We start from the raw sequence: 13,044 nt of genomic DNA, 5'->3' as shown, positions 1-13,044 counted from the left end.
TTTCAAAAAAGTGCAACCTTTGTATTCTAGAGAAATTCTTTATAATATGTCATCCCGAAAAATCTTCATTGAATAAGCGTTCAGAACTTGTCAGCACTTGCCGTCATTCCCATAAATTTCTATTTACTCAATCCTGTGTGTAATCATGCTTAGCAACTATCCAGTATGTTTCTGTGTAACATATTCTCAGCCACGCGGATGTTTTTCGTTAGATGTCATTTTTCTCCCGACGAGTGAGGGGAAACCATCCCCTTACGAAACAGCCTGTAGAGAAATAAATGTTATGTGATTGAATTCCATCTGATCGTCAATTTATATATATATATATATGTATATATATATATATATATATATATATATATATATATATATATTGCATATAACATTCAAATGATTTCAACAATTCTATTGAACTTCAAATGAACAATTATGATAGGCAAATGTTCCGTAATGGATGACCTCCTCTCCCCAAGATTCGAATCTGCTGTATTTTGAAAATATCCCCTTAGGGATGAGCCCAGTCCCTATTAAACGGTAAAATTTTCAACCAAAATTTGATACCGACTGGTTATTCTCCACAATTTCCGAGAACGAGGAATTTACTTCTTACACAGATCACTTTATACCAGCTGTTTTAAATCCAAAAATTTACTATACTCTCTATACTTGTCAAATTCGATACAAATTAGAACTGTTTTCATTCTGCTTTTTTATGAAAGTAAAATACAAATGAAGCAACAAAAGGCGTAAAGTTTATATTTATTGATATATTTCATGCCCAGATGCAAACATTGTTTTTTTGAATTCCATTTTGTATTTTTGGACACGATTTTTCGTGAGGTTTTCCCCATATACAGCGAAAGTACTTGGATGGATCCTTGGGATTCGCGAAGAATCCAAACTGTTTCGGACAATCGAATGAATGGTCATCTAAATGAAACAAAGAGCATATAATATGATTTGATATCATGAATAATTTGATAGTCATTCAGAGAGAAATGATTTACCTTTTGTTTTGGTTTTGGAATGAATGGGTCGCTTCCCGCAGACTACATCATCGCCATACACACATTTCATTTTAGTTTTATTCCAAAGCGTTCCAAATGGGCATGTCATATGGATTTCTTTTCCGTGATTGCAGAGGAAATATTTAGCACAGCTAATTGGATCAGCTCGTGAAACCCCGTTCTTGCATCTCGATTTTGGTGATTTGAATGTCGCACCTTTACCTGGCCATTAATACATTATAATATCATTTATATAAAAGAAAAAAAATTAAACTTGTCTTTGGAAAATGATAAATGACCACATGATTACTAACCTTTGTTATTATTTTGTGAAGAAGTGGGTCTTTTCTTACAATCGACATTATCAGCATGCATGCAGTTCAATTTAGCTTCATCCCAGAATGTTCCAATTGGACACGACATTCGAGTTTCTGTTCCGTGATTGCAGAGAAAATAATTCCCACAACTATTTGGGTCAGCCCTCGAAGCTCCATGAATGCATTTCAGTTTTGTTGGCTTGCGTGGTGCAGTGGTAGTTGGTGCTTTCGCAGATGACATCACGTTTGAAGTAGTAATCTTCAATTGGTTATCTAGAGTTTTCCAGGTTGTTTTTCCGCTTTTTCCTAACTCGGGGGTTACCGTTGATATAGGAGTGGGTAATATTGGATTTGAAGTTGATGTTTTCACGTTGTCTTTGGGAGATATACCGGTAGTATTTACTACCGCATTCAATGTCTTCCCGTTAGTTATCTCAATATTAGATATTGTAGTTTTCTCCTCAGAGCTATCAGCAACAGTGGTTGGAATTGTTAACCCTGTTTTCTTATCAGGAGATTCGGTTGTGCCATTTAGTTTCAACTTTGGTACCTTGTCTATTGATGTGACAGTATTGGACATCGTGGTCAATTCAGCCATTTTACCCGATGTTGTCTCTGATTTCCCCCCACTCACTTCTGGTTCAGCAGTTGTCGATGGTGTTGTATCGACTAAAGATTCAATATCAAAGAAGTCAAAAAATATGTTTTGACCCTTTTCGGTACACTTTGCCCACAAATGTAAATGGAATTTAATACTGATACTATTTTTTAAAAATATAACAAAAAGAATCCAGTCATCTACAAAAATGTACTGTTTTGTCGTATTCTCTTATTGTCAAATTTTTGGGATGGACTGTCCCTTCCTTGGGATAAACAAAAAAAGTTTTACATAAGAAATATATGTACAACAAAGTCTAGCACTAAATCTACATGTTATATACTGCAAATTACATGTATATTGTATTTAACGTAAGACAATTATGACAAATACTACCGGTATTCGTCCAATGAACTGATCCACAAAGCGCAGAAATATTGGTTGTCGTAATTATTCTCAAATGCGGATGAGTTAATTAATGATGGTCATCAGTGCAAAACTTAACCCGTACTCAGCAAGATTTCTTGTTAAGTTTAAAGAGAAACTTTACATTGTTATAATGGCTGACTTCCATTTAAAACATGGGTGAAAATAACATTTCAGCAATATTTGTCTATTCATTTTAAACAGCATCGCCTAGACGAGTAGCTGAGTAGGTTAGCACGTCGACTGCAAATAAAAGATACCAAAAGAAAAATTTAAAAAAGCGCGTCAATTTTTTTTCCAGATTGCTTTCTACTAATACTGCATTTTTTGACTAAATAAAGTAAACTTGGAAGTTTTTAATTTCGAAATATCGTTGTACATATCCTCCACTTTTCAACCATATCTTATTTCTCTGATGTAGCATACATCCTTAAAAGACTACAGAAAGTTTACAAGGTGGTCCAACTCATGAAAGAACGGATTAGCAGCCTTTAGAGTCCGATAATCTCCAGACATGCATTGATCAGGTCTTGGGCAGAAGTATCATATAACATAAACTTAACGCATATGTATGTATGATTATCGTTAACTAACTAATCAACGTCATGAATCATATATCAAACATTTAAAATAACTGGACAAAATCCAATAAACATAATTTCTAACTCACTTGGACAAGGGTTTATATTGCAGCTTTTTGTCTCGGAGTTAGTCTTCGATCCGGAACACGGTTTTCCGCCATAAGCAGGTGCTGGATTAGTACAATTACGAACCCGTTGTCTTGACATAAAACCACCACCACATGTCACGTTACATGTTGTCCAGCTTGAAAAGGGTCCAAATGGAGACCATTTCCCTTCAACTAGTTAATGTATTGGTGCAAGAGTAACTTTAAGTTATATAATGGAGTATTTCATCAGATAAGAAACGAATAAGACAGACTGTTACACAATTCAGATATACTACTGTAAGAATATTATCAATAAGTGTTAGTCAGTTTACATCAGTTAAAATAACTGATGTATAGCTTCCCTGGATCAGTGCACATATAAGACAGTTCAAGATTCTATTTTTACACTCACAAATTTACGAGAAATCAGCGGCGCTAAACCCCCTTTCTACTCGCACATTATATACAATCTAAACCTTTAACTGTTATGCACATGTATTAATGAACGGAAGAACATTGATTTCATGAACAAAGAATGTTTTGTTCCTTTTCACATGTAATGTCATGGATGCAGGTTTTGGTTCTTTATGTCGAAGTGACTACGTTTAAATTTTGTAGACATGATATCATATTTTCCAGGCATAATTCAAAATACCAGTTCCACTTATTCTCTTTACATTATTTTCTTGGTACAGAACATTATTTCAATATACAAACAGTGTAGTCTTAAAGCTATTACACGTAGTGACATCAACGTAAACTTTCATAAAGACATGTAATCATGTTGGAAAAATGACTGTACTATTACCCTAAATGCACGTCTTTATGTATTTAAAGTCGTTCATACTATTATATTCAACTTTTCGTATTTTGATTTTCGCATACTAGCAACAAAATAATGTTACTATGAGTTTAGCAACAGCAATAAATAACATCCTATCAGAACATATTTTTGCAAGTCTATGTTGAATTCCATGCCAATGGATTTGACAATTTCCCTTTCACACTCAATATTTCCATATTTACAAAGTTTTAAAAAAAATGTAGAAAGCAATTAAACACTGGAAACGCAGAGCGCTTCCTCCCTTCCAAACCTGTCTGAAATATTTTGAAAAAAAAACCATTTAAATTTATTCTTTTGTAATAGGAAGCAATAATTTGAATTAGTTTTAGAATAAATAATAACACCAGAATTGAGAGTTCCAAAGAAGGTAATTAAAGAGTTTATCACGGAACCTTGTATGGGTGAAAAGTATCATATTACAGAGAAGTATACTACATTCAGGTTTAGATTTAGATGTTCAGAAAATTGTTTTATGATGAAAGAAATACATTCTGTAGAACACAAAAAATAAATCGCCTTGTGGAAGAATACGCTTGAAGCCCGGAATTTTTTTCCTAATAAAACAACAGACATAGAAGCGCATTTCCCTATGCAATCACGGTTTTTAAATTAAATATTTTGAACAGTAAGAAAACATTTTTTTTATAAAGAATGGTTTGTGAACAAATTGTTCTTTATTGAATGATTTTTCAAATAAAACTTTGACCATGAACGTAAATAAACATGTACCTTAAATTTGAGATGTGAAGTAAAGATACACTTTCGTGCGTTCAATGGGATAATAGCTGTTATAATAAAATGGTTAGAAATATCGCTTGTCTGCCAATCGTTTGGATGCGATATACTACATGCACAAAAATATGTTCAGAAATCCAAGTTATTTTTAAAAATTACTCGTAATATTGAGCCTTCAGATCAAGTTAGCTGAAACCAGATTTGAAACTTGAAATATTTTGAATGGAACCCCCCACCCCCCCTCCCCCCTCCTTCCAAGTCTTACTTGCCAAAGATAAAAAACCTTCAGTGCTTTCAGTTTCAAATTGACAATAAAATGCTAGCAACTGCATAAGATATAGCCTGACTGCATAAGATAAAAAAACGCTTATACGTTTGATTGTTCACTTTTTGACTGAAGCTGTTTAGCATATTTTTGGAAATGTGAATTTGTTAAAGGTTTATTGAGATAGCTAAATCTATCTTTCTCAAAATGTAGTAGATTCCAAAAAAGAATTGCTTAACGTCCTTCTCGGGAATCTTTCGCTCATTTAGAGACGTCACCATTGCCGACGAAGGGCCGCAAAATTTAAGCCTATGCTCGGCGATTATGGCCATTGAGCAGGAATGGATATTATCGTGCCACACCTGTTGTGACACGGGACCTCGGATTTTGCGATCTCATCCGAAGGATCGCCCCATTTAGTCGCCTCTTACGACAAGCAAGGGGGTACTGAGGACCTATTCTCTCCCGGATTTTCACGGGATAAAAGATAACGAGCACGAATTTATAGGATTTGTGAGATTGAAGGTAGCAAACAAAGATTAATCTCACATATCCTATAAAGAACAATGATAAAAACTAGTAGGAAACACGTCAGACAACATTCAACCTATATCCTTAAACTTAGTTAGCAAATTCAGAAAAGAGATATTTACCAGGACAGGGATTTGAATTGCATTCTTTGGTCTCAATATTGATATTTGACCCAGAACAATTAATTCCACCGTGCACAGGTGCAGGATTTGTACAGCTTCGGACTTGTTGTCTGAACATACTTCCACCACCACACGTAGCATTACATACTGTCCATTTTGTGAACAGCCCAAACCGTGTCCAATTTCCGTTCACTAGATATCATAACAAGAAACAGCGAAACTGACTCACTTTGCTACTCAATATTGTAAAGTGATTAAACATTTTCTAATTGTCATTTTCACAGGTGCTACATGTACACTTGGGCATTTCTAATAATTACCTGGCAATGTCTTTGGAAACACTTTGATGTCTTCGTTTCCCTATTTTTTCCCGAACACGGTTTTCCCCCAAACGTGTGTGGTGTACAAACACGTTTTCTCTCATAAACTTTCGAACCATTTCCACATGTTGTACTACAGCTCTTTGATAACACTCAGCTGCCCTAAGATAATAGAATGCCGTCAACTGAAATATTTCAGAAATTCAGTTTGTAAATGGAAGTGCTACATAAAAGTTAATTTTGCAGGGAAAATGGTATACTGTATATGTGGAAAACGAAAAAGAACATATTCAAAGTTTTGTAAACACTCACATTACTATGTATTCCTATATTTCTGTACTTAATTACAATAATGAAAATATATCACAAGATGATGCATTATCCAACCTCCTTTCAGGTCTGAATATTTATTAATGTATACTGTATAGTCATAAAAAAATTCATTTCTTTCATTTTCAAAACATAAAGTTTGAATATTTAGAGTGAACAGTGAAGATAATGAACAGTGATCGATTTCATAACTCCTATAAGGAATACAAACATTATATATTTTATTACAAAAACAATCATTTACCCGGACATGGATTCAAATTACAATCCTTCTTCTCGATTTTAACACTTGGTCCAGGGCAGTGTGTTCCACCGTGAGCAGGAGTAGGATTTGTACAGGTACGGACCCGTTTTCTTGTGGTGGTGCCTCCGCCACCTGTGACATTACAGGAAGTCCATTTTGTAAAAGCACCAAAATCAGTCCATTTCCCCTTAACTACAAAAGAGCAAAACGTGAAAACAGAAAGGAAAGGACGCAAGAATTAAAATGGCTGTTAGTTTAAATGCAGAATTGCATGTGTTAAATGTCAGGGATATTCATTTTTACTAAAACAATATAATAGTAGAGTATGGGTCTCTTACTGCACATTCAGAAGAAATGTCCAGAGTATAATATTTTTATGATACATGATTCTTTTCTATAACTTGAAAACATTATAAGACTTCATGCTTATCACGAGTAACGATGAAATATAAGGTGATTCCACCCAAGGGTTGCAAAAAAGCTGTGAAAACCGAGGCTTTGCCGAGGGTTCTACCGCTTTATTACCAACCCGAGGGTGGAATCACCTTAATATTCCATGGCAACTGATGAGAGAGTATTTCTCTCTCATATTTCTAGAGTTTTCCGTTTTCCTTGTGCCTAGCGACGCCGTTTTGAGAATTTTCCAATTAATTAGTTTTTCGCTGTATATTACAAATAACAGCAGAATCGAATTCTACGACCTTCATTTTGGCAACTAAGTTGATGACGAAAAATCGGCCGACGAGCGTATAAATGAATTGTATTAGATTTATTTCTCTTTGAATAAGTACACAATGAGTCAATAATCATGTTGATGCGTGACGTCACTCGGCAGTCCATCAGCGCGAAACATTTTGACAGACCTAATCAGAATCTGAATCCACAACTGCACGCTTTCTTCTTAAAGGGGGATCCGGGTTAGAATAGGTCCTCAGTACCCCTTGCTTGTCGTAAAAGGCGATTAAATGGTATTGTAAAACTCATGACACATATCTTGCACAGTGACATCACCGTTAAGGGTCAATGTACGTCATCAGGAAATGATATCGTTTTTGTTGTAATATGGAACAGTTTTTCATCACATCGCATTCCATATTCCCACATAATATGGGATTCTTTTGGACGTTTCATCGATTGATTTTCTTTATTTTGTTTGGTTTAAGGAATCGGTTGATTGTTTTATTTTTACCGTAGGCTTTTATCGTCATTAAAGTGTACGTCCATCCAGTAACAATGATGTATGAAAGAAAATACAGAATCCCCATCCTTATATACATTACATTCAATAAATTTTTATTTATGCATAGTCATCATCAGCTAGGTGAAGTGCCACATACTTTGACGCATTCATGGTCCCCATGGTCGAAACAGTGAGATTCCCAGTTATAGAAACGCTTCCCATGACCAGAAGTATCCGTGTATGCATATCCCGGAGAATCGTTATATTCACTTCCAATATCAGGGGTTAAGTGATGGAAGATATGATAATCACAAAAAGAGATAAATCTCACAATTTCTATAAAGAATGAGTCCCATGGGGATCCGGGTTAGAATACGTCCTCAGTAATCCCTTGCTTTTCGTAAGAGGTTACTAAATGGGGTGGTCATTCGGATGAGACCGTAAAAACCGAGGTCTCGTGTCACAGCAGGTGTAGCACGATAAAGATACCTCCCTCCTCAATGGCCATAAGCGCCGAACATAGGCCTAAATTTTGCAGCCCTTCACCGGTAGTGGTGACTTCTCCATATGAGTGAACTATTTTCGAGAGGGACGTTAAACAATATTCAATCAATCAATTTATAAAGAATGAAAAATGAATAGGACAAACACAGACCTCTTCGCATACTAAAGGTGGGATGCCGAGGAGGAACAAATCGTCCCCTGTCGATCGTTTACACTCGTCATATATCTTGATCAGGTAAACAGAGAAAACCATAGTCAAAATCGATGTAAAACGAAGAGCCTAACAATTGGTACGGAGCGATCATTACTTAATTTTAACGTCTTAGTTTCTGCGCCTAGATCTACAGTTAAAACTGCAAAAAATTCGGATGCAACACGACCACTCTATCAACTAAGCTACCAAAATTGCGTCTGTTTAGGTTCAAGTTTTCGTGATTAAGTGAAAAATTTATCTTGTAGCGAATCCGAGATCCATTTGATATCTTCCAGGAGAAACGAGGAATAGTGATGGTAATTTTCTTGCCACTTAATCCAAATGGTGACATAGAAAAATGTTCCCATTTTGTAAAAATTGTGAAATGATTGTGACCAAAAGAAAAGCAGACGTCGATATATTTCGATCAGAAAAGCTCAAGTAAATGTTTGACCTATTTGATAAAAACCACATCAATATAACTTACTATATGTTATGAAGTAATTTATTTCATAGTACTTTAGTCTTAAAGATGAATATACCATTCACAAAACTATTGATTTCAAATAGTATACCTCGATCTCAAACAAATGATTTGTCCAGAATCGTTCTCCTAAATCACAGTAATACCTGGACAGGGTTTAGAATTGCAGGGTTTTCTTTCCATGTTGATCTCTGATCCTGAACACTGTTTGCCGCCATGGACAGGGGAGGGATTCGTACAGCTGCAGACCTGTTGTCTAGTTGTTATACCACCGCCACATGTGACATTACAGGGTGTCCACTTTGTAAATGATCCAAACAAAGTCCATTTTCCATTTACTAGAACATCAATCAAGAAAACTAAAATGAATTTTAAAAGAATAGTAGCGCGATTGTTTTTTCTACGATATAACCGATGTCGATTTCATTTTACATCGTAAAGTAAGGTTTTCACCGGGACATGGATTCAAATTGTAATTGTTCTTTTCAATTTTAACATTTGGTCCAGACCAGGTTTTTCTACCATGGGTAGGTGCAGAATTTTTTGACCTGAATGTTACAAGATCAGAGTGATTTGACGGTATAACAAATCAGATTCACAATAATTTACAATATGTAAGAAATCAATTACATATTGATCACAAAACATATATTCAACCGGACATGGATTCAAATTACAATCCTTTTTTTCAACTTTAACACTTGGTCCAGAGCACTGTGTTCCACCGTGGGCAGGAGTAGGATTTGTACACGTGCGGACTTGTTTTCTTGTGGTGGTGCCTCCGCCACATGTGACATTACAGGAAGTCCAATTTGTAAAAGCACCAAAATCAGTCCATTTTCCATTAACTATACAACAAAAATGCAAAACAGTATACGAGAAATAAAAGCACGCAAACAATTGTAACGGATCGTTAGCTTGAATGCAGAAATGATTGTGTTAAGTGTCAGAGATACTTGTTTTTTGCTTGACTGATTCATTTTATATCGTGTAACGTCCCAATAGAGAATATTTCAATCATGCGGAGACGTCAACATTGCCGGTTAAGTCCTTCAAAATTTAGGCCTATGCTCGGTGCTCATGTCCTATGAGCAGGGAGGGGTATCTATAGTGCGGAACCTGCTCAGATACGGGGCCTCGGTCTTCGCGGTCTCATCCGACGGACCACCCCTATTTAGTGGACTCTTACAAGCAAGGGGGTACTGAGGATTTTATATTTCAAACCGAATCACAACTGGACTGTTTTTGCCAGAAAACTGCATTTATGGATCTCTTACTGCACATTTGGAGTAGTTCATACGCAGGGGAGGTCCAGGGTACAATATTTCCATAATAAATACATGCTTTTTTTATAAATCGAAAACCAATACATATTTTTAAAAAGACATTTAAAATGAGATTCAATGATTTACGGACCTTCATATTTCTTTTTTTTAAATTTTGAATGTCATGGCACATATCTTTCAGAATAACTTCACCGTACACGGTTAATGTACATCATCTAGAAATAATATATTTGGTTGTAATATGAAACGGTTTTTCGTCACATTGCATTTGGTATTGCCAAAGATTATGGGATTTAGTGATTTTCTTGATTAAGTTTTTTAGTTTATAAAATCGATTGATTATTTATATTTAGGCATTTTGTATCCTCGTAAAAAGGTGCTTTCCTATAGTAACAATAAAGTGTAAGGGAAAAGCGGAATCCCCCATTCTTACATTTGTCTTATTCGATACATTTCAAATTACTGTATGTATAGTTGTCACCAGTTAGGTGAAATTCCACAAACTTTGACAAATACATAGGCCCCTAAGTCGTCACAGTCATGTATCTGGTCATCCAAACACCTTCCATGACATAAAGTATTCCTGTGTGCATATTCCAAAGGTTCGTGATATTCACTTCCAATACCAAGCCTTGGTGATGGAAATTTTACAATAACGAACAGCGATCAATTCCATGATTCCTAAGGAAATATATAAAATTACGAGTAGGGCAAACACGGACCTCTTGAAATTGGTGGAATACTGTGGAGGAGTTTTCATCCCCTGTCGACCTGTCACACCCGTCATATATGTTGATGAGGTAAACTGAGTAATCCAGAGTCAAACTCAGTGTGTAATGAACGGTCTAACGATTGGTGTGGAAGACTCACTACTTAAATCCAATGTCTTAGGTTTGACGTAGCGCCGAGACCAACAATCTCGTGATATCCGTAATCCGTATCAATAATCCATATGCAACATGACCACCATGCATTTAGTTTTTACTCACTCATGTGCGGTTCTTAATAAGTTTTTGCAAATTAGTCAATTTTCGCCAGTTTTCTGCCCCGCCCCTAAAGCCCCAGGGGTGCTTGAGTCCTGACATTTACAATTTATCGCCCCCCGCCCCTTGTCCCAAAGATGCTTCATACTAAATTTAAAGTTAAACATGTTCATTTGTTAATGCACGAAGGAAAACGCACAACTACGGCAACAACCAATTACAATAGGACACGTGAGTTTACTCAGGTGACCTTAAAATGAATATATCATTCATGAAACGAATAATTTCAAATTATATACCCTAATCTCAAACAAATATTTATTATTAGGTATTTCGTCTGGAACCGTTCCCCTAAAAATTAAAGTAGTACCTGGACAGGGTTTAGAATTACAGGCTCTTCTCTCCATGTTGATCTCTGATCCTGAACACTGTTTGCCGCCATGGGCAGGGGAGGGATTCGTACAGCTGCGGTCCTGTTGTCTAGTAGTTATACCACCGCCACATGTGATATTACAGGGTGTCCACTTTGTAAAAGATCCAAACAAAATCCATTTTCCATTGACTAGAACATCAACAAAAGTACCGAATTTGTTGGATTGAATAGTTCAAAATCAGAGTGATACAATGGGCTAAAATATCAGATTCACAGTAAGATGGTGTGTGTGTGATTAATTGTTTTGTATTATGTCATAAATGAATTACTGAACAGTGATCAATCTCATAATTCTTATAAGGAATACAAAATTTAGAGTTGGACAAAAAAAGATCCTTGGACATAGCAGAGATGGGAAAAAGTGCCTAGAATGAGTAAGTATCCCTTGTCGATAGTTCACACCCATCGTGAGCCCTATATCTTGATCAGGTAAATGGAGTAATCCGTAGTCAAAATTAGTGTATACAGAACACTCTAACAATTGGCATCAAATACGCCAGACAGCATTAAACCTAATGATATGTTGTATTGGTAAACTAGATCGTTATAACGACCATATAATTTGTGAAATGCTTGATATGTATTTATATTTATTTTTTATATAACATATTTACCTGGACATGGATTCAAATTACAATCCCTCTTTTCAATTTTAACACTTGACCCAGAGCAGTGTGTTCCACCGTGGGCCGGAGCAGGATTTGTACACGTGCGGACCTGTTTTCTCGTGGTGGTGCCTCCGCCACATGTGACATTACAGGGAGTCCAATTTGTAGATGCCCCAAAACCAGTCCATTTTCCATTAACTACACAAGAAATACATAGCGTAAAATGAGAGAGAGAGGAGAAAAAATGGATGCAAACAATTATGATGATTTCTAGTTTAAATGAAGATTGGTAAGTTCTCAGTGTCACGGATAATTGTTTTTGCTAGAGGACTAGAATAAGAGATTGTGGATTTCGTACTGTATATTCGGAGTAATTCATAAGCAGATGATGTCCAGAGTACAATCTTTGCATAGCATAGAATTCCTTTCTATAAAGTGATCGATATTTTCCAACTTATATGCAAAACGAAATACGAATGATTTACAGATCTTCAGATTTCATATTTTTTCTTTTGAAACTCCTGACACATATTTTTCAGGGTGACATCACAGTGAAATGTTAATGTATGTCATTTAGAACTAAGTATATTTTTGGTTGTAATATGAAACAGGTTTTCACCGTATTACATTTCAATATTCCTAAGGAATATGGAAATGGTTTAGACATTTTATTCATTTTATGGGTAATGAATTGGTTTATTGTTTATTGTTATATATGTAAGCCTCTTGTATCGTCATAAAAATAACAAATGTAAATAAGTAAAATGAAAAAGAAAAGCAAACAAACCAGAATCTCCCATTTTCATATACATTCAATTCCATAAGTTTCCATTCATTTATAGATCTCATCAGCTAGGTGATGTACTATAACCCTTGAAGGTCAAATGCTGTCTGACGTGTTTCATACCGTTTGTTAGGCCGTTCTTGGCAGACTGATTTTGACTATGGATAACTCCGTTTAACT

At 35.6% G+C, this 13,044-nt stretch overlaps 1 protein-coding gene across 1 annotated transcript in view; it reads right to left on the bottom strand.

The window, feature by feature from the left end:
• Positions 1–747: 747 nt before the first annotated feature.
• LOC125656392 (coadhesin-like) overlaps positions 748–13,044 on the bottom strand; it is a 33,500-nt gene continuing 21,203 nt past the window's right edge. Inside the window, exons 9-18 of the mRNA XM_056145764.1 lie at positions 12,087–12,278; positions 11,410–11,601; positions 8,917–9,618; positions 6,410–6,601; positions 5,836–6,020; positions 5,516–5,707; positions 3,019–3,210; positions 1,322–1,993; positions 1,008–1,229; positions 748–930 (exon numbers count right to left, since the gene is read on the bottom strand). Of these exons, the coding sequence (XP_056001739.1) occupies positions 9,326–9,618; positions 11,410–11,601; positions 12,087–12,278 (677 nt within the window). The 3' untranslated portion in view covers positions 748–930; positions 1,008–1,229; positions 1,322–1,993; ... (3 more) ...; positions 6,410–6,601; positions 8,917–9,325. The remainder of the gene's footprint in view (positions 931–1,007; positions 1,230–1,321; positions 1,994–3,018; positions 3,211–5,515; positions 5,708–5,835; positions 6,021–6,409; positions 6,602–8,916; positions 9,619–11,409; positions 11,602–12,086; positions 12,279–13,044) is intronic.

Source organism: Ostrea edulis, chromosome 7 (assembly GCF_947568905.1).
Source record: "Ostrea edulis chromosome 7, xbOstEdul1.1, whole genome shotgun sequence".
Lineage (NCBI taxonomy): Eukaryota > Metazoa > Mollusca > Bivalvia > Ostreida > Ostreidae > Ostrea > Ostrea edulis.
This window is presented reverse-complemented; position numbering and strand designations above follow the sequence as displayed.